Source organism: Gorilla gorilla, chromosome 18, assembly GCF_029281585.2.
Source record: "Gorilla gorilla gorilla isolate KB3781 chromosome 18, NHGRI_mGorGor1-v2.1_pri, whole genome shotgun sequence".
NCBI classification, from domain to species: Eukaryota; Metazoa; Chordata; class Mammalia; order Primates; family Hominidae; genus Gorilla; species Gorilla gorilla.
Genome location: NC_073242.2, coordinates 27,372,688 through 27,394,743, shown reverse-complemented (window position 1 = coordinate 27,394,743; position 22,056 = coordinate 27,372,688). Strand labels below are relative to the sequence as shown.

General features: G+C 47.8%; 1 protein-coding gene across 9 annotated transcripts in view; it reads right to left on the bottom strand.

The window, feature by feature from the left end:
• The window catches only part of IL21R (interleukin 21 receptor), a 49,947-nt gene that overhangs the window by 10,010 nt on the left and 17,881 nt on the right, over positions 1 to 22,056 (bottom strand). For 6 of the 9 annotated variants that reach the window (XM_055365567.2, XM_063699568.1, XM_063699566.1 and 3 more), the window contains 3 exons: positions 12,010 to 12,074; positions 7,661 to 7,763; positions 4,410 to 4,609 (listed from right to left, as the gene is read on the bottom strand). In XM_055365567.2, coding sequence (XP_055221542.1) covers positions 4,410 to 4,609; positions 7,661 to 7,763; positions 12,010 to 12,074 — 368 coding nt within the window. Of the gene's footprint in view, positions 1 to 4,409; positions 4,610 to 7,660; positions 7,764 to 8,634; positions 8,788 to 12,009; positions 12,075 to 14,773; positions 15,012 to 22,056 lie in introns of those variants that run through there. The other 3 variants (XM_063699569.1, XM_031002639.3, XM_063699571.1) reach the window with 3 other exon arrangements.

Genomic DNA, 22,056 nt, shown 5'->3' with positions numbered 1-22,056 from the left:
GGAATTATCATGTGAAATCTCCAAGGGTTTTTTCCCCCTAGAGACAGGATCTCACTGTGTTGCCCAGGCTGGAGTGCAGTGGTGCGATCACAGCTCACTTGCAGCCTCAACCTCCTGGGCTCAAGCCATCCTCCCACTTCAGCCTCCCAAGTAGCTGAGACTACAGGTGGATGCAACCACACTTGGCTAATTATTTGTCTATTTTGTAGAAATGGGGTCTCACTATCTTTGCCCAGGCTGGTCTCAAACTCCTGGCCTCAAGTGATGCTCCCACCTCAGCCTCCCAAAATCCTGGGATTGCAAGAACAAGCCACTACACCTGGCCTATATTAAGTTTTAAAGTTAGCAACCCATCCGAAAATGTTCTCAGCAACGTGCTGGCAAATCCATTCATTTTCCATTTCTGTTCTAAATGATGGTATCATTTTCTTTCAACCCCAGCTACTTCAAGCAGTCGATTACTCTTCTTAGCATGAATGCTAATGGTGAGGGCTGCCATTTACACAGAGCCTGCCTGGCTGCCCTGCTCTGGGCAGTTTGACACCCCACAGTGGCCCTGGGAGGCCAATCTGATGGTCCTCATCTTTCAGCGTCTCCTGGCAAGTGCAAGAGCTGAGCTCTGAGCCATAACAGCAAGCTTTCATGGGCGGCCTCCAGGTGAAGGTCAAAGCCGGCATTCTGTTTTTGCTCCATTCGAAGGACATTTCATGAACTTGAGCAGAACACAATATGTTAAGGGCCTTAAATTCCTCTCTTGTAAAATGGGCTCGGTTCCTATATCATGGGGCTTCAAGTTCAAAGGGATGAAGCTATTCAGCAGAAGGCAGTAACTTCAGAGGAACTGAGTGACAAGTGTCTGTTAGTGTCAGAGAGGAGTTTCAGGCCTCTGCCCTCACCTTCTCCACTTTTTCTTTTTTTGTTCTCCTTCCTTCCTTCCTTTCTCCCTCCTTCCCTCCCTCCCTCCCTTTCTTTTTTCTCTTCTTTCTTTCTTTCTTTTTTTTTTTTGGAGACAGAATCTCTGTCACCCAGGCTGGAGTGCAGTGGCATGATCTCAGCTCACTGCAGTCTCCGCCTCCCAAGCCCAAGCGATTACACGGCCTCAGCCTCCCAAGTAGCTGGGACCATAGGTGCGCACCACCATGCCTGGCTAATTTTTGTATTTTTAGTAGAAAAGTAGTTTCCCCATGTTGGCCACACTGGTCTTGATCTTCTGACCTCAAGTGATCCACCCACCTCAACCTCCCAAAGTGCTGGGACTACAGGTGTGAGCCACCACACCCAGCCACCTTCTTCACTTTCAATCTGCCACCATCTAACACTCTGCACCTCTCACCCTGTGATTTTGTTTACTATGTGCCTGCCTCGCTGGGCTCTTAGCTCCTTGGGGCGGAGGTTTTGTCCTCCAGGTTCAGTCTGTGCCCACAGCTCCTAGAACACAGCCTGGGGCACAGTAGGCCCTCAATAAATATTTGGCAAATTAGGCTGGGCAAGGTGGCTCATGCCAAAAATCTCAGCACTTTGGGAGGCTGAGGTGGGAGGATTGCTTGAGGCCAGGTGTTCAAGACCAGCCTGGACAACACAGCAAGATCCCAGCTCTACAAAAAATTTAAAAATTAGGCAGGATGGTGATGTGCACCTGTAGTCCCAACCACTCAGGAGGCTGAAGTGGGAGATCGCTTGAGCCCAGGAGTTCCAGGCTGCAATGAGCTATGGTTGTGCCACTGCACCCCAGCCTGGAGGACAAAGCTACACCCTGGCACTCTCTCTCTCTCTCTCTCTCTCTCTCTCTCTATATATATATATATATATATATATATTTGTCAGATTAACAAATGAACCTTTCAAGGCCTCCAGAAAGGAGCTCTAAGGCTGCCTGTGATCCTGAAACCCGCGCTGAGGGCTCCCACCACGCCCCGAGGTGACAGAGGTGCACATTTTACAGAATGCCATGGTGAACACTGGGTTGTTGCTGTTGCTGTTCCAGTAATGGGATGTTTTTGACTGAAATCGTTTCTAACCCCTCTTTTGTCTTCTCCGGGGCAGGTGGAGGCCGGCTCTCGGCTTCCCTGTGTGGCTGGGTGAGGATGAGTCCCAGAAGACACCAGGGTACTGAGAACTGCCCCGTGGGTACTCGGGAGATGTTTGCAGAGCCTGGGGGTCGTGAAGAGGGGCTACTCAGCCCAGCGAAGCCCAGGGCCCAGGAGGAGGAAGGGACCCTCGGCGGGAGGTGGTTAGAAAATCACTTCCTGCCCCAGCTGGGACCAGGCTAGCTGCAGATCCTGGCAGGGAGGGAGGGAATGCCAGAGAGAAATGCTTGGATTCACGCTGCAAGAGAAGTGGCAAGGAGGGGCCCCTTGTGAGTCTGTGCATGTGTGAGTGTGCGCATGTGTGCCCGTGAGTAATGTGTGTGTCTGTGCATGTGAGTGTACACGTGTGTGAGAATGCATGTGTGTGCATGTGTGTGCCCGTGTGTGTGATGTGAGAGTGTATGAGTATGTGTATATGTGCATGTGTGTGCACACGTGTGAGAAAGTGCATATGTGTGTGTGCATGTGAGTGTGAGTGTACACGTGTGTGAGAATGCATGTGTGAGTGTGTGCGTGTGTGTGCCCATGTATGAGTGATGTGAGTGTATGTGTGAGTGTGTGTGTATTGTGTACGTGGGTGTGTGTGCATGTGTGTGTGTGCGTGTGTGTATGTATGTGTGAGTGTGTATGAGAGCGAGAGAGAGCAAGAGAGAGAGGCAGTGTGGGCCTCTGTGTCCATGCCATGCAGGCTGGGGCTGGGGAGACATCTGTGAGTTTGAGGGCGCATCTGTGAGTTTGAGGGCGCATCTGTGAGTCTGTGTGTGCGTGAGTCTGTGACCCTGGAAATTTGCGTGAGTGTGCATGTGTCTGGGAGTGTGTGAAGCTTCACTCTCACGCTCTGTGGTGTGACATCCACTCAGCAAAGAGATGCAAACCTGGACCCCCAGAGTGTGAATCACAAGACATCTCTTATACCCCAGCCCCTCTGCTGGGAATCTAGGGGCAGAAACTCTGGAGCTCATGGGCGGGGCCTTCCTGAGGGCAGGCTCCCTTTGCAGCCTGTGTTTGCCTCTGGGGCCGCTTTGGGTACACACACACACACACACACACACACACACACACACACACACACACACCCCATGCCAAAGCCACCTCCCAGGCCCTTCCATGCCCTGCCTAGTTCTGTTTTGTTTTGTTTTGTTTGAGACGGAGTCTCACTCTGACGCCCAGGCTGGAGTGCAGTGGCATGATCTTGGCTCATTGCAACCTCCGTCTCCCAGGTTCAAACAATTCTCCTGCCTCAGCCTCCCGAGTAGCCGGGATTACAGGCGTGTGCCACCACGCCCGGCAAATTTTTTTGTATGTTTAGTAGAGATGGGGTTTCACCATGTTGCCCAGGCTGGTCTCGAACACCTGACCTCAAACGATCCACCTGCCTCAGCCTCCCAAAGTGCTGGGATTAGAGCCGTGAGCCACCGTGCCTGGCCCCTGCCCTGGTTCTTGTTTTGTGTTTTGAGATGAGGTCTTGCTATATTGCCCAGGTTGGTCTCAAAGCCCCAGGTTCAAGCAATCCTCCTGCCTCAGCCTCCCAAAGTGTTGGAATTACAGGCAAGAGCCACCTTGCCCTGCCACCTGCCCTAATTCTGAACTCACAGATAAAACTGCTCCCACCAACCAGGCCCTCCTGCCCCTGGGACCCCCCTCTACCTCCAGCCTGGAGGGAAATTCCAGGCCTCCCTGAAGCTTATGAAGGGGAAAAAAACCCAAGAGGGTTTTTTTCTGTAACTCAGTGTCCTCCATTCGCCTCATTATGGGGTCAGGATCCCAGAAAGTCAGGTTAAAAGGACATTTGCTCTACAAATAGGGAAGCTGTCCCAGAGGTAGGTATGCCTCATCCATGGTCACACAGATAGGCAGAGCTGAGCCGGAACACGAACCCAGAAGTCCTGGGTCCCAGCCTAGCTCCTTCAATACCTCTCAAACCTAATATCAACCTTTCACACTTTAGTAAAAAATAGTGCAACTCAAAACAGAACTCTAAGGTGTAGTGAGGACATAGGCCAGGTCAGATCTGATGGAAGGAGGAGAGCTGGCCCAGAGGGCAGGGAGTAGGGGACCCAGCCCCTACCTATAATCCTAGCACTTTGGGAGGCCAAGGCAAGTGGATCGCTGGAGCCCAGGAGTTCGAGACTGGCCTGGGCAACATGGCAAGATCCCCATCTCTACTAAAAATACAAAAATTAGCTGGGTGTAGTGGCGTACACCTGTTGTCCCAGCTACACGGGAGGCTGAGGTGGGAGGATCACCTGAGCCCGGAGAGGTCAGGGCTGCAGTGAGCTAAGATTGAGTGCCACCCTAAGCCTGGGGTCCCAGGATACTCACTGCTCTCAGCCAGGAGAAAGCTGCCACACTCCTGGGAGTAGTTGCCAGACTGGTCTGTGATGTTGACACTGAAAATGTCGTCGGCCATGAAGTGGAATACATCCATGTGGCAGGTGTAGGTGGCATGTGTGGCATTGTGGGCTGACCTGTGGAGGCTGCAGGAGGTGGCCTCGTCCTTCAGCTCTTCATGCTGGTCTTGCCTTCAAGGACAAAGCAGCCGGTCATGGCTGGAAGCCAGGGGCAGGGGGGATGGTGGTGGGCTCAGTGCTCAGGGCCAGGGCAGAAGCCCAGACTCTCAGGGCTGGGAGGGATTTGAGGCAGGGCTGGGGGGTGGTCACCTGGTCCAACCAACCTTTTCCCAGGGAAGGTATCACCTCCCCTGCAGCATCATCAGTGAATTGTGTCCGGGCTCAGCTTGCACACCTCCCAGGGGCCAGGAACTCACTACCTCATTTAGGGCAGCAGCTCTCAATTTTGGAAATTTGGGCCATTCTTGCTTGGACTAAGCCTAAATCTGTCCCTGTTGGTCCCAACAACCAGATGGCTGTCCTGCAGGAAGGGCGCTAGGCATTTTGGGTTTCCTTCTCTCCTTTCTGTCCAACATACACTTTTTTGAGACAGGGTCTCACTCTGGCCCCAGGCTGGAGTATAGTAGTGTGATCACGGCTCACTGCAGCCTTGACCTTCCCAGGCTCAGCTGATCCTCCCACCTCAGCCTCCTCAGTACCTGGGACTACATGCATGCACCACCATGCCCAGCTAACTTTTTGTGTTGTTGTAGAGATGGGGTCCCACCATGTTGCTTAGGCTGGTCTCAAACTCCTGGGCTCAAGTGATCTGCCAGCCTTGGCCTCCCAAAGTGCTGGGATTACAGGACTGAGCCACCTCGCCCGGTCCCCAAATCCACTGAATATCTAATAATAGCCTGTGCTGAGGGCCAGGAAAAGAGCTAAATGAACCTCATCTCCTCCTCTGGGTGGACTTCTGGGGAAGCTGGTGGGATGGGATTAGGGAAAATGCTGTGGCTTTTTAACTCCCACTGGACAAAAATGATGGGTTTTGAAGTATGTATAGGAGTTTGCCAGATATTAATTTCCCTACCTAGATGTTCAGGATCTGAACATGACCACTCTCTAGGCCCAGTAGGGATGTGTGGACTGAATTCTCTGCCAAATTTGCTGGAATAGAAGTTCCTGCTGAATAAATGCTCTCCAAGCCTCCCAGCCTGAACTTGCTCCTTATTCCCCCTCACCCTGCCTCACTCCACTCCAGCCACACTGACCTCCTCCCTATTCCTCAAACTCACCAGCTCTTCTCCCACAGGGCCTTTGCACTGGCAGTGCCCTCTGCCCAGCTCCCTGGCTTCCTCCTTCTCACTAGAAGTTGTGGTCCCTTTACCTGAGGTCCAGTGTTCTGTCCTTGATATAGCACCCAGTATTATTAGAAAGTATCCTGTTTGGGGCAGAACACGGTGGCTTATGCCTGTAATCCCAACACTTTGGGAGGCTGGTCATGTGGGAGACCGGCCATCCCGGGGTCTCAAAACCATGGGCAACCTGTGTGGGCGAGAGAGTGGTCTTTGAAGCTGGTGGATAGACCAACCCTGCGGGCTCCTGACTTTTCAAGTCCTGTGAGCCCTGAGTGGTTGTCTGAAAGGCAGGTACAGTGGGCGGATCACTTGAGGCCAGGAGTTCGAGACCAGGCGGGCTAACATGACAAAACCCTGTCTCTACTTAAAATACAAAAATTAGCCAGGCATGGTGGTGCACACCTGGATCCAATCCCAGATACTTGGGAGGTTGAGGCAGGAGAATTGCTTGAACCCAGGAGGTGGAGGTTGCAGTGAGCCGAGATCATGCCACCGCACTCCAGCCTGGGCAACAGAGTGAGACTCCGTCTCCAAAAGAAAGAAAGAAAGAAAGTATCCTGTTTGGGCCTGGCATGGTGGCTCACACCTGTAATCCCAGCACTTTGGGAGGCTGAGGTGGGCAGATTGCTTGAGCCCAGGAGTTTGAATCCAGCCTGGGTAACATGGCAAAACCCTGTCTTTACAAAAACTACAAAAATTATCCAGGTATGGTGATGCATGCCTGTAGTCCCAGCTACTCAGAAGGCTTAGGTGGAGGGATTGCTTGAGCCCAGGAGGTCGAGGATACAGTGAGTTCTGATCCCACCACTGCACTCCAGCCTGGGCAACAGAGCAAGACCCTGTCTCAAAAAAATAAAATAAAACAAAAAAAAAAAAAAAGAGAGAAAGCACCTTGTTGGTTGTTTTGTGTGTCTGTCTCCCCCAGCCTCCGCCCCACTGTGGTATGTCAGTTCCAAGGCATCTGGGGCCTGGTCGGTCTTGCTCTGGCTGAATCCCCAGTGCCTGCAACAGTGTCTGGCAGGAACTTAATACATGTTTTGTTTTGTTTTTTGTTTTGTTTTGTTTTGTTTTGTTTTTGAGATGGGATCTTGCTTTTTTGCCCAGGCTGGAGTGCAGTGGCGTGATCATAGCTCACTGCAGCCTCGACCTCCTGAGCTTGGTCCTCCTGCCTTAGACTCTCAAGTAGCTGGGATTACAGGATTGTGCCACCATGCCTGACTGATTTATTTTTTGTAGAGACAGGGTTTTGTGATGTTGCCCAGGCTGGTCTCAAACTCCTGGGCTCAAGTGATCCTCCTCCCTTGGCCTCCCAAAGTGCTGGGGTTAGAAACATGAGCCACTGCACCTGGCCTATAAATGGTTTTGAATGAATGAATGAGCTGATGGATAACAGAAGCTCTTCTTTATCCTGAGCTGCATAGGGTCTAAAAGGGACCCATGGACTTTGGAGTTGGGCGGTCTGAATTTGAATCCCAGCTCCAGCATTCGCTGGCTGTGTGACCTTAGGCAAGTTGCTTAACCTCTCCGAACCTCAATGTCCTCATCTGTAAAATGGGAGTAATCATTGTGAGGGTTGCGAGTGACCATTCATGGGAAGCATGTAACTGGGGGCCTGGTACCTAAGTGCTTGAAAAATCATGCGGGAAACCGGCCATCCCGGGGTCTCAAAACCATGGCCGACCTGTGTGGGCGAGAGAGTGGCCTTTGAAGCTGGTGGATAGACCAACCCTGCGGGCTCCTGACTTTTCAAGTCCTGTGAGCCCTGAGTGGTTGTCTGAAAGGCGGGCACAGTGGTCCTCAGTGCACAGTGTCCTCCTGGGGGAATCACTGAGCAGGCACCCTGAGTTGCATCCCCGGGGACTGGTGAGGCCCGGCCACTTACCAGGTAAGAGTGAGCGTGCTGGGGTGGAGGTTCCACATCTCCAGGATGCAGATGACCGTCTGGAGGTAATCGGTGTAGCAGACGAGGTCGGGGCAGCCCCAGCCTGGAGGGTCAGTGGGGAGAGAGGCCTTGGTGGGGGGTGGCTTGGGACTGCAGAGCTTCCTCTCCATCCCCTCGAGGGCTGGAGGAAGAATGGGTGCAGGGGCCCCCAGGCCGGGACAAATATGAGGACTCAGGAGCTGCTTAGATGTAGGCCTGGCACACAGGGGGCCTCACCACCTGGAAATTCCTTGTTTGAGCACCAATGTTTCAAGGCTGGCTATGAAGACAGGATGCTTGTGATGGTAAATAATATAAAACTAGCTGGTCCCCAGCTCAGCACCCTCCGCCAGAGCCCTGCACCCGGCCACCAGGTCTGTGTCCCTCCTGGCCAAGCTCCCACTCAGAATGGCAATATCCTAAATGCCCCAGATGCGGTAGGAACCCAGCCAGAGCACACCCACACACCCCAAGAGGGTCAGGACCTCATAGAGTCAAGGACAGCTATGCTGAAAATGTCCCAAAACGCTGACAAGGAGGAGGTCTCGGCTGTACAGAAGTTGGCTCCACAGGACACCCACTCTCGGAGATTCAGGAAGTGTTTCAAGGAGTAGGAAACCGTGAGAGAATTAAGAAGCCCTCGGACGCTTTTGCATAAAGGTCTGCATGATCCTGCGGCCAAAAATGCCGCCGCCACCAAGAAGTCTTCTAGGTATTGCCCTATGAGGCAATTTTGTTGGAAGATTTAACACCTTTCCATCCTGCTCCCCAAACATTAATTGTTTCGCTGTGTTCTAAAACAGGGGTGCAATCATCATCTACATTTTGTTAAATGTGGACAAAATCAATGGAATAATTTGTAGCTTTGTTTTGTATATTCGAGTGCCAATTCCACTATTTTTTGCTGCTATTTACTAGAAACTTGTACCACTCACCTCTTTTTTTGAGATAGGATCTCTTGCTCTGTTGCCCAGGCTGGAATGCAGTGGTGCGATCTCAGCTCACTGCAGCCTCCACCTCCTGGGCTCAAGCAGTCCTCCCACTTCAACTTCCTGAGTAGCTGAGACTACAGTTGTGCACCACCATGCCTGGATAATTTTTGTGTTTTTGTAGAGACAGGGTTTCACCATGTTGCCCAGGCAGGTCTCAATCTCCTGAGCTCAAGCGATCCACCTGCCTCAGCCTCCCAAAGTGCTGGGATTGTAAGCATGAGCCATCATGCCTGACCTTGTTCCCCTTTTTAAGTAGGTTCATTTTTGGTGGCTTTTTCCTATTTTCCCTTGACTAATGAAGACCCCTGAGGTGGTGGTGGTAGATTCCCTTCCTGGGTCTCACTCTAGGACAGAACCTATATTCGGAGCCAAGAATACTGTGTCTGGAAATATCCTTTAGTTCATTGTAGAGATGAGAACACTGAGGCTCCAAGACTAGACCATGCCTCTTGTCTCTCTTGGTCTGGGCTGCTGAGACACTCACCCAGGGAAGGAAAAACCTAGTCTGTGCTAGTTTTTCATAGCCGCATACATGACAGATATTGCTAATGGATCACAGCACTCCCTCCTCTAGGCGTGACCTTGGAATGCTTCTCAACTTCTCTCCAGGCAGTGGCTACCAAGGGATCTGAGTCATGGAAATAAATCTTGCTCTAGGAGGGGGCTTTCCTCAGGGAGACACACAGGACTTGTCGGTGGGGTGAAAAAGAGCTAGTTCCAGCACTTGGTGGAGAAAACAGGACTGATTTTGGCAAAACCTCAACACAGAGCCTCTAAGTAGCTGTGTCATCTCTGAGTTCGTATCCTCGTGGTTCTTTCTCAGAGCTCTGGGAATTTGGAGAGGAGCTGCCATTCCTAGCCAGGCTCAAAGCTACCAAGGGACAGGGTTTGTCTCCAGACTTGGGGAGGCAACGGCAGCCCCCGAGTGGCAGGGAGGTGGGACCAGGGATGAGAGGGTGGGAAAATGCCCGGTCAGTACCCCAGCCACAGGGCAGAGAGCCCCAGGGCCATCCCATGTCTGGGGTTATGAAAGCATGCAGGAGGCAGTGAGAGGTGCACAAAGTAGCTGTGCTGTCTCCAGCTCTGTGACTGCAAACATGTGACTCAAAACTGCTTCTCCTCCCCATGTGTAAGCCGGAGACACTGCTTGCCCTAGAGGCTGTTGAGGTGTTGAGATGAGATCATGCCTGTGCCTGCATGCTGCCCGCACACGGCTATCACTCAACAGATAGCAGCACAGCATGGTGAAGGCCATGCTACGGTTTGACGTCTGTGTCTCCTCAGAAACTCAGTTGCCAATGTGATCGTATTAAAAGGTGGGGACTCTAGGAGATGATTAAGTCGTGGGGGCAGAGCCCCCCTGAATGAATTATTGATGCTATAAGAGGGCTGGACGAACCCAACATTCAGACCCTTTTTGCCCTTCTGCCATATGAGGATGCAGCGTGTGTCCCCTCTGGGGGGGGGGGTGCAGCGTTCAATGTGGCATCTTAAAGGCAAAGATGGGGGCTGGGTGCGGTAATCCCAGCACTTTTGGGAGGCCGAGGCGGGTGGATCATTTGAGGTCAGGAGTTCAAGACCATCCTGGCCAACACGGTGAAACCCCAACTCTACTAAAAATACGAAAATTAGCCATGGCATGTGCCTGTTATCCCAGCTACTCGGGAGGCTGAGGCATGAGAATCGCTTGAACCTGGGAGGCAGAGGTTGCAGTGAGCCAAGATTGCACCATTGCACTCCAGCCTGGGTGAGAAAGCAAGGCTCAGTCTCAGAAAAAAAAAGCAATATTGGGGCCCTCACCGGAATCAAAGCTACTGCTGGTGCCTTGATCTTGGACTTCCCAGCCTCCAGAACTGCGAGCAGTAAATGTCTATTATTTATAAATTACCCAGTCTCACGTATTCAGTCACAGCAGCACAGACGGACTAAGACAGACCCCAAGAGCGAACTGATCCCAGCTCTGCCTCTTCCGGGTAGTGTGGCCATGCACCTGTCTCTTAGCCTCTCTGAGCCTCCTCAGCCAAAAAACTGGGCGTCATTACAACATGCACCTTTTGGGGCTGTTGGGACAGTGGAATGGGATGACGCTCCGAGCTTTGCATGCAGCCAGGGCTTGTTATCTGCACCTGCCAGATGTGGAGCCATGGTGGGTGACCCAAAGGCTTTTTACAACCAAGATGAGGTTGCTTGCCACTCAGAAAGGGAAAATCAAAGCTTGACATCTGTTTCCTGAAGGAGCTATTTGAGGTCCTGGGTCTTCTGGTAAAAACCAGAGAAAAATGCCCATGAGTCAGCAGAGCAGCTGTTGAGTTCCTCCCCTGCCCCTAGGCTGGCCTCCACACAAGTCTGTGCTGGATCCCGCCTCCTCATGGCCCCCTCCTCCAGGAAGCCCTCCAGGATCTCTTAGTCCTAGGCAGTGCCCTTTCAGTCGGACTCCTGGTCTTCCCAGTTCTGCTTTCTAACGTCACCCCCTCTAACCACAACATCTGGTTCTCTGGGGGCTGCCTACCAAGGTTCAGTCTCCTTTTGGCTCTTCCTCCTGTCCCCAGCCCAGGGACCACCAGTGCCTGCTAAGAATCCAGCGATTTTTTTGTTTGTTTATTGTTGTTGTTGTTGCTGTTGTTTTGAGACAGGGTCTCGCTCTGTTGCCCAGGCTGGAGTACAGTTGTCACCTTGACTCACTGTAACCTCCACCTCCCAGGCTCAAGCAATCCTCCCGCCTCAGCCCCACAAAAAGCTGAGACTACAAGCATGCGCTCCTATGCCTGGCTAATTTTTTTTCTTTTATAGAGACAGGGCTTCACCATGTTGCCCAGGCTGGTCTTGAGATCCTGAGCTCAAGCGACCTACCCTCCTCAGACTCCCAAAGGGCTGGGATTCCAGTAGGAGCCACCGCACCCAGTGCAGCAATTGTTGAAAAACATTTCCAAGGAGAGTCATTACATAAGGAGAAACTGAGGTTAGATGGAAGGCAGAACTTCCTCACTCAGAGAGTTGGGAGCCAGCCAAGGCAGAGGTCAGGGGAAATGAAGGACGAAGCCTTTCATCCCCCCAGTGACACCCGAAGACACAAGCCTGTGGGCTGGGCCACCTGAGACTCATGTCTACCGCTTCTGTTTCGTGGAGCCCTTTGGTGGATGGATTCTGGTTAGTGGAGAGCCGGCTACTGGACTCATGTCAGCCTCAAGGGCATGGATGTCATCTGTTCTGAATCTGTGGACTCTAGCCGTGTTTTTGAGCCCACAAAGCCAGCCCGGCCCTGGCTCAGCTCTGTGATGGGGGCCCTCCCCACCCGCAGACCACGGGGCAGCCACTTACCTCCCTGGAGCAGCAGCAGGAGCAAGGGGGCGGCCCAGCCACGCGGCATGCTGACTCCCACGGGCCTGCAAGAGACGTACAGTGGAGGGTGAGCCTGGCGGGCTCAGGGCTCCCCCGGCCTCCCCCTCATCCTGTCTCTTCCCAGGCAGACTTGCCCCCGATTCTTGGAACTGTCTTAAGAAAAATGCAAGATCCCGAGGGGCCTGTGGATGACCCCAAGAACTCCCACCTCTTAGAAATGGCAGATTCACCCCAAGAATCCCTTCTCCCACCTTCTTCCTGCCCCCGCCCCATCACGTCACAAATGCGAAGTGAATTTGTTTTATTATTTTATTTTAATATTTTTAGAGATGGGGTCATGTTCTGTTGCCCAGGCTGGAGTGCAATGGCGCAATCACGGCTCACTGCAGCCTCAACCTCCTGGGCTCAAGCGATCCTCCTGCATCAGCCTCCTGAGTAGCTGGGACCAAAGGCACGTGCCACCACGCCTGGCTAATTTTTAAAACATTTTTGTAGAGATGGCATCTTGCTATGTTGCCCAGGCTGGTCTCAAACTCCTGGGATCACATGATCCTCCTACCTCAGCCTCTCAAAGTGCTGGGATGACAGGCGTGAGTCACCACGCCCAGCACAAGGTGAATTTAAAGAGGGAGGACATTGCTGACTATTTTGCCCTTGCTGAGCCTATTGATGTAGCATTGTGTGTGAAATTACACTTGTGTATTTATCTATCTAACAAAGAAAGAGGGAGGGAAAAAGAGAGGAAGGGAGAGAGAAAAGGAGAAAAAACTAGTTTGGAAAGGGGGATCTGCTGAGGAGCAATTTTGGATCTTCCTTCCTATAAACATCCATGTTGTAAAAAAAAAGCCAGTAAATTGGCTTTTTTTATGTTTATTTTTTAGACAAAGTCTCACTCTATCGCCCAGGCTGGAGTGCAGTGGCCCGATCTTGGCTCACTGCAACCTCTACCTCCCAGGTTCAAGCGATTCTCCTGCCTCAGCTTCCCAAGTAGCTGGGAATACAGGTGGCCGCCACCACGCCCGGCTAATTTTTGTATTTTTAGTAGAGACAGGGTTTTGCCATGTGGACTAGGCTGGTCTCGAACTCCTGGCCACAGGTGATCCACCCACCTCAGCCTCTCAAAGTGCTGGAATTACAGGCATGAGCCACTGCACCCAGCTATCAATAAATTGGCTTCTTACTGAATAATAAATCCAAAGTTAACCCACAAAGTTAACCACTGCTGAATACTTAAGATAAGGTTAGCCCAATAATGAGGCTCCTTACTCCATCACAAAGCCCAGATTAGCCCACTGGGGAGCATGCTAGGAAATCCAGGCCTGACCAAACAGAGACAACCTGACCTCCTAATTTGGGCCAGGATGGAGAAGGAACCTCTTTGGGGAGCAGAGTGAGTTTATCCAGAAAGAATGCCCTCTCCTGTCTTGGGCAGAGGAATGACCCACCAGTCTGGCGATGCCAGGCTCCTCCTGGGACTTGTCTGTTTCACCCACCAGCTCTGTGTCTGTTTGAGGAAGTGCCAGCCAGAGGGCAGTGGTCCACCTGCCCAGACTCAGGAGCCCCTCCCAGACCAGCCCCTATAGATAAGAATGGAGCTAAAGCTAAACCTAAGAGGGATGCCCCATGCAGGACCCAAGTCACAGGCATGGCTTTCTCCAGACGCCATCCCCGACTCCACAAGGGGAAGATCCTCCTCCTCTGTGCCGGGGTTCCCAAAGATCCTACTCTGGCCCCATCCATAGTTCCCTCTGACCTCCCTCACAGAGCCATCAAAGAACCCTGGGGGAGGGCACAGGCTGGGGGGCCAGGAAGGTTCAGATGACCAGCTGTGTGGCTCCGGGCCAGTCCCTTGCCCTCTCTGAGCCTTGTAAAGTGGAAACAGCAAGGCCTGCTTCCAGGCTTCTTGTGAGAATTCAAGGAGGTGATTTGCATAAAACTCTGGGGATGGCCCCCATCACATAAACACTCAAACAACAGCTGTAATTGATGGAGAAGGTACAGCCTCAGAAACAGAGGGGGTCTCAGAAAGATCTAGCCAAGAGTTGCCAAAATATCTCATATCCAAAATTTTGGCCATATTTGTATATTGTGTGCACTGTTGTTTATTTTAATACATATTTTAATATATTTTCTATAGATAAGCACACTTAAAAATTTAACTCCAGCATCATCCTAAGCAATAACATCACTACTCAAATAAAATAATGTTGGGGTAGATGCAGTTTCAACCTGCTTTTAGGAATATGAATCCTGTGTGATTCCAACCCCTGCAGAGGTCCCGTTATCACACTTTGAAGATGTGGCCTCTGATCGCAGGAGGGGGAGTCTGTGTCTGCCCCCTCACTATTCTGTCCACATCCATCACCCCAGCCACGGTGCGAGTCCTGACATAGCTCTGTCCCCGTCACTCCCTGATGGTTTTATCTTGACCACAGCACAGCAAAAAGTGCAAACTCCTTTGCCCAGATTCAATATTCCTCATCTCCAGCTTGACCAACATAGCAAGACCTTGTCTCTACCAAAAATAAAAATAGAAGTAAAAATAAGTTAGCCGGGTGCTGCATGCCTGTGGTCCCAGCTATTCGGGAGACTGAGGAAGGAGGATCGCTTGAGTGCCGGAGGTCCAGGCTGCAGTGAGCCATGATTGCACTATTGCACTCCAGCCTGAATGAAAGAGTGAGACCCTGTCTTTAAAAAAACAAACAGACAAACAAAAAACTCCTCATCCCTCCTAATTTCTTACCTCTGCCTACATCACAGAACCCCAGGGATGTGGAGGGGGTACCTGCTGCTTCTGCCTGCCTGGCGTCTCTTCCCAAAGAGCTCCTCCATCTGAGCTGCCTCTAGTGATTTGCCTGAGGCTGACTCCACCCCATGCTCCCCAAAGTGGGCTCCTGACCCAGGCTTGGCCAATCAAAACACCCCATCTGTCTGACCACAGTGATTGCATCAGGGATGGATGTCAACCCAGGCAAGGCCAGTGAAAGCAGTCCTGAGATTTTTTTTCTAGAACTCTAGAAAACTGACACTTTTTTTGGTATCTTCTCAGAGCTTGTAGCCATCTTTGTCACCTCTTAGAGACAGCCTCCTTGAAAATGACAGCCATACTGAGAAATACAGGTCAGGAGACCCCATGGCATCATGTGAGGTCCTGGATCCAGCCATATCTGATGTCCACCCTGTGGACTTCTCATTCCCATGAGCCAAAAACCACCTATGTTGCTTAATCATGTTGAATTCTATTTCTGTCACTTGCCACCAAAGATCCCTGACACAGTGGAGTTGAGAAAAGGGCTCAGAATTTGAAGCCAGAAGATCTTGGAGCAAATAGTAGCTCTTCTCTGGCTCTTTTATTCTCTGAACTCAGTTACCATCTCTGAAATGGGGACAATAGTGCTCACTGCACCTGGCAGTGAAGAAGAGGCTGTGAGAAAGCAGATGTGGTAGTGCTTCATGGACTGTGAAGTGCTGTACCGGTGCACAGGTTTCCTGCCATTACTGGCTGACTGCCCTGAATTACTCATCGTCTCCCCGGCAGCCCGGGCTTCGTCATGCATCTTTGCCTCTGCTGGAGCAGACTCCTGCCCTCCAACACCTTTCCCCTCCCATCCTCTCAACTCAACTTTCATGGTCCACGTGCTGTATCCCTGCAGCCACACTGGAGTGTTCCAGAACTCCTGCCACTAGCCTATTGTGTTTGAGGTTTTCACTGGTGCTACTATTAATTATCCACTTACTATTGATCTTTACCTTGCCTCCTATTTTTTACTCCAATAAACATGTCTCAAAAATATTATATCATGACCATCAGCAGATAACTGGCATGAAATAGGCAGTGTACGCCATGCTGGTTAAGACACAGACTATGGAGCTGGCCAGTCTCAGTTCAAATCCCAGCTCTGCCACTTATAGGCTTTGTGGCCTTGGGCAGTTTGCTTAACCTTTCTGGGCCTCATCTGTAAAATGGGAGTAATGATAATCACAGCACCTGCCTCATAGGTCTTCGGGAGAATTAAATTAGTCAACATTTATAAAGCATTTAGAACAGTGCCTGGCATATAGCAGATATTATATAAGTGTTACTTAAACAAAACAATCAACTTACCATAAAACTAAATACAATACAACATAAAAACTAAATACAAGAAAAACAAAGGCAGTAATTGAATTTTAGTGACATGCTACTGCCTGCCTGAGAGTCCTAGAAGCTGGAGATGTGGTTTGTCTTTGTTTAAAGTTAAGAAAGGGAGGCCGGGCACACTGGCTCATGCCTGTAATCCCAGCACTTTGGGAGGCCGAGGTGGGAGGATAATTTGAGGTCAGGAGTTCGAGACCAGCCTGGCCAACACGGCGAAACCCCATCTCTACTAAAACTACAAAAATTAGCCGGGTGTGATGGTGTGTGCCTATAATCCCAGCTACTCAGGAGGCTGAGACAGGAGAATTGCTTGAATCCAGGAAGAGGCGGAGGTTGCAGTGAGCAGAGATTACACCACTGTACTCCAGCCTGGGCAACAGAGCAAGACACTCTGTCTCAAAAAACAAAAAACAAAAAAAAAAAAGAGAGAGTAGTGTTTAAGATGCGATAGCACCAAATCGAGAGTCTTGCCTCCTCCATCAGCAGGGCAAGTGATGAAAGGGCCTAACGCTTTCACTAGGGGGTCCAGGGATATTTAACACTGTTTAAAATAAACTGCTCACTTCTGGGAAACATCAGCTTAAAAACACAGACTTTCTCCATCACTCCCTCCTCATGCTCCCACAGCACCAAGTGGGGCCTACCCTAATTCCACTGCCTTCTCTGCCCCGAATCCATCCCCTTTTGGGTCTTTGCACGCAGGCTGACCCCTGAGGGCAACAGCACCTTATCCTCAGATACAGATCGGGCCACCATGTGTGTTTCCTACCAGGACAGAAGGTGTCTTAGGAGGCTTCCTGCTACAGGAGCCCCTTGATATGGTTTGGATATTTGTCCCACCCAAATCTCATGTTGAAATGTCATCCCCGATGTTGGAGGTGGGGCCTGGTGGGAGGTGATTGGATCATGGGGGCGGATCTCTCATGAATGGCTTAGCACCATCCGCTTGGTGATGAGTGAGTTCACCTGAGATCTAATTGTTTAGAAGTGTGTGGCGCCTCCCCCTTCTCTTTTGCTCCAGCTGTCGCTATGTGATGTGTCTGCTTCTGCTTCACCTTCAGCCTTGAGTAAAGGCTCCCTGAGGGCCTCCTTACCAGAAGCCGAGCAGATGCTGGCAGCATGCTTGTACAGCCTGCAGAACCATAAGCCAATTAAACCTCTTTTCTTTATAAATTACCCAGTCTCAGGTATTGCTTTATGGCAATGCAAGAATGGCCTGACACACCGCTGCAGCACCCAACCTCTGCAGTCTCCTACGGAGGAGTGAAGTGCACCTGACTTGGAGTGTGCCAGGTCCCAGCTGTGTGTCTTTGGGCAAGTTCTCTAACCCCTCTGATTCTCTGTTTTCTCATCTATAAAATGGAGGTCATCAATCTTTGCTGCAGGTTTGTCATGAGCATTAAAAGTGTCATCGAATTTGAAGTCCTGTAGGTGCATTTATCCACCAGTTTCAGTGCTGAGAAGTGTTTCCTGGAGTTGCTGTAATTCACACTAAAAGTTGACCAAATTTCAGGAGATTCTGGGGAAATGGAGAAGCTTGGGGCAGGAAATTAGATTGAAGTGAGCGCTATGGAGAATATAAGGTGCTTAACTTCATGGTCAACGTGGTGGCTCATGCCTGTAATCCCAACACTTTGGGAGGCCGAGGTGGGTGGATCACCTGAGGTCAGGAGTTTGAGACCAGCCTGGCCAACATGGTGAAACCCATCTCTACTAAAAATACAAAAATTAGCCAGGTGTGGTGGTGGGCACCTGTAATCCCAGCTACTCTGGAGGCTGAGGCAGGAGAATTGCTTGAACCCGGGAGGTGGAGGTTGCAGTGAGCCGAGATTGCACCACTGCACTCCAGCCTGGGTGACAGAGCGAGACTCCATCTCAAAAAAAAGAAAAAGAAAAGAAATACAAAGAAAAACCACAATGACATACCATTTTAATTGTGTCAGATTGGCAAAAACTGAAAGTCTGATGACATCACATATTGCTCAGGATATGATATAATAGGAACTCTCATTTATAGCCAGAGGAAATGTAAATTATTACAACTGGTCTGGTAAAAAGTTTGGCATGACCTAATAAAAGCGAACACATGCCCTACCTAAAACCCAGTAACTTCACTCTTATGTAAACTGGTAAAGAAATTCTTCCTGCATGTCTATAGCAGCATTGATTTTAATAGTGAAAAATTGGAAACAATCTAAATAGCCATCATCAGGAGAGTGAAAAAATAAATCGCAATACTGTCACTCAGTGTAAACATGAATCATTTACAGCCACACACAACGAAGTGAATGACTCTCACAAACAAAATTTGGAGTGAAAAAAGGAAGTTAGAGAACAGCATAAGCATAATAACACCATCGACACCACACTGAAAACCATACAAAATCATCCTATATATTGTTTAGGTAAGCATACCCATCATAAAAATATTTAAAAATTCATGGGGATAATAACATCAAATTTTGAATAGTGTGGAAAAGGAGGGGGTGTGAGAAGGAGGAATGTTCAAGGGTCTCAACAGTTTGGTAAAGCTTGGTGAAGCTACCATGGGTGTTGATTATATTTTATGCCCTTTTGTATGTTCAAACTATTTCATAACATTTTAAATGTAAGTGAGGCTTAGTTTTGTAAAATAAAATATGAGTGAGGGACTTCCACTTCTGGCTATAATGAAGTAGCTGTTGTCAGACTAATCCTCCCACTGAGGGCAACTACTAAGCAGAAAAAAAAAAAAAAAAAACTGCACAAGAGAGTGCCAAGTTATATATACTTAAGAGAGGAAAAATGCATTGAAATTCTGCATGCAATTTCCCCTCAAATCATGTGCAAAGTCATTGAAAATAAGTAGCATGCCAAGAAACTTAGCAAAAAAACACCTGCTAATAGGTGGGAAAACTAAGAAGGAATTTTCACAGTTTTACAAGCTGAGGGAAGGATTAGAGTTCAGGGCCTGGCAAAAAAAAAGATGGGCCCTGGTGAGTACCCAGCTATTTAGAAAATACTATTCCTTGGGAATAAGGAAAAATTAGAAATAGTTCATTCTTGACTGCATCGAGGTGTAATCTGCTTATATGCTATATGTCTGCTAGAAGAAAATTTAAATTGATCTAGAAAAAGTTAGCTTCATCCAAAGCCTCTATACTTTTTATACATAATGTCCAACTTTCAGTTAAAATTACAAGGTAAACCAAAAAGCAGTATCAAATGATCAACAATGAAGATAAAATAGACAATAGAAAAGTTACTTAGGTGAACTGGAAAATGGCATTATCAGATATGATTTAAAATAACTATGATTAATGTGTTCAAAAATTGTACCAGAAATTTGGAACCTATTTAAAAAGTAGAAATCCTGGAACTGAAAAATATAATAACTGAAGTTTATAAGGACTGAAGAGATGGATTTGGCAACATACTAGCAACATCAGAAGAGAGGATTAGTAAACTGGAAGATTGGTCAATAGAAAATACCAAGATTGAAGCATGCAGAGAAAAAAAGTTCAAAAATACAGAAAAGAGCAAAAGAGACACAGAAGACATTGTGAAACGATCTAACATACATGCATTTGCAATTAAGAAGCAGAAGAGAGAGAAAACAAGTAAGAAGAAATAGCAGTGATCTTAAAATTTTTTTCCAAACTAACAAAAGACATTAAGCCACAGATTTAAATAGCTCTACAAACCACAAATAGGATAAATACAAAGAAAACCACATCTAGGCATATCATAGAAAAACTATTTTAAAAAATAAAAGACAAAGATATGCAGTATGCAGAAAAAAAAGACACTCCACCTTCAAGGAAGAAACAATAAGACTGGCAGCTGACTTTTTAACAAAATGATGGAAGACAGCAGACAATGGAACAACTTCTTTCAATGCTGAAATTTCAAAAGCCAACTTAGAATTTTATATCCAGAAAAAAACTCTTAAAAAATAAAAGCAAGGTCAATATGATATGGAGAGCTATAAAAATATTACAGTTAACATCATACTTAATGGTAAAGAAATGAAAGCTTTGCTCCTAAGATCATGAACAAGACAAGTATGTTCACTCTTGTGACTTTTATAAAACATTTTACTAGAGGTTCTAGCCAAGGCAATTAGGTAAGGAAAAGAAATAAAAGACTTTCAGATTGGAAAGGAAGAAGTAAACCATTTCTCTTTGCAGATAATATGATCTTGTAGATACAAAACTAAAGGAATTTACACCTAAAACGAACAAAAACCAGTTAGAGCTAATAAATTTAGCCCAGTTGTAGAATATAAGATTAATAGACACAAATAATGATATTTTATACACACTGGCAGTAAATAATCTGAAGATGAAATTAAGAAAGTGATTTCATTTACAATAATACAAAACAGAACAAAATGGTTAAAGTAAATTTAACAAAACTCATTAGTTATGTTAATATGAGATGAATTTGTTTATTAGTGTGAGACTTGTGCAATAAAACCTACAAATGTTACTGAAATAAATTATAGAAAACCTAAATAAATGGAGGATATACCATGTTCATAGATTGGAAAACTTAATGTTATCAAGATGACGCCTCAAATCGATCTACAGATTCAAAGTAATCTCTATAAAAAATCCCAGCTGGCTCTTTTTTTTTTTTTTTTTTTTTTGCAGAAATTGACAAACTAGTCCTAAAATTTATAGGGAAATGTAAGGGACTAGAATAGCCAAAAAGATTTTGAGAAAGAACACAGTTGGAGGAGTCAAACTTCCTTATTTCAAAGCTTACTACAAAGCTACACTTATCAACACTGTGGTACTGACACATAGATGTACATATAGATCAATGGGATTGAACTGAGAGTTCAGAAAGAAGTGCATATATTTATGTTTAACCGATTCTTGATGAGGGGGCCAAAACAATTCAATGGGGGGAAAGAATAGTCTTTAAAACAAATGGTACCACACAAATGGATATCCACAATGCAATATAATGAAGCTAGATTTCTACTTCACACCATATACAAAAATTTACTCAAAATAGATTAAAGACTAGATGTAAAAAGTAAAACTATTAAACTCTTAGAATAAAACCTAGGTGTAAATCTTCATGACCTTGTATGAGACAATAATAGTTTTTTAAATATGACACAAAAGCATAAGTAAACAAAGAAAAAATAGATCTATTAAACTGTATCAGAATTTAAAATGTTTGTGCTTCGAAAAATACTATCAAGAAAGTAAAACTATAACATACAGCATGGGAAAAAAAGCATTTGCAAATCATGTATTTGTTAAAGGTCTGGTATTTAGAATATACAAAGAACTCTTGCAACTCAAGATCTAAAAGGCAAGAATTAAAATTTAAAATGGGCAAAAGATTTGAATAGACATTTCTCCAAAGAAGATATCCAAACAACAAACACACGAAAAGGTGGCCATTGACATTACTCTCTAGAGAGATGCAAATCAAGAACATAATGAGATACCACTTCACATGCATTAGGATGGTAATAATAATCATCAATCACAAGTGTGAATGAGGGGGTGGAGGGTGAGAATGTAAAATGGTGCAGCCTCTGTGGAAAACAGTTTTGCAGTTCTTCAAAATGTTAAATACAGTCACGTGCTGCATAATGATATTTCAGTCAATGACAGACTGCATATACATAGGCGGGCCCATAGGACTATAATGAAGGTGAATAATTCCTATTGTCTAGTGACGTCATGACACAACACTTTACTCACGGGCTTGTGATGATGCTGGTGGAAACAAATTTACTGCACTGCCAGTCATAAAAAAGTATAGCACATGCAGGGCTAGGTGCGGTGGCTCACGCCTGTAATCCCAGCACTTTGGGAGGCCGAGGCAGGCAGATCATTTGAGGTCAGGACTTCGAGACCAGTGTGACAAACATGGTGAAACCC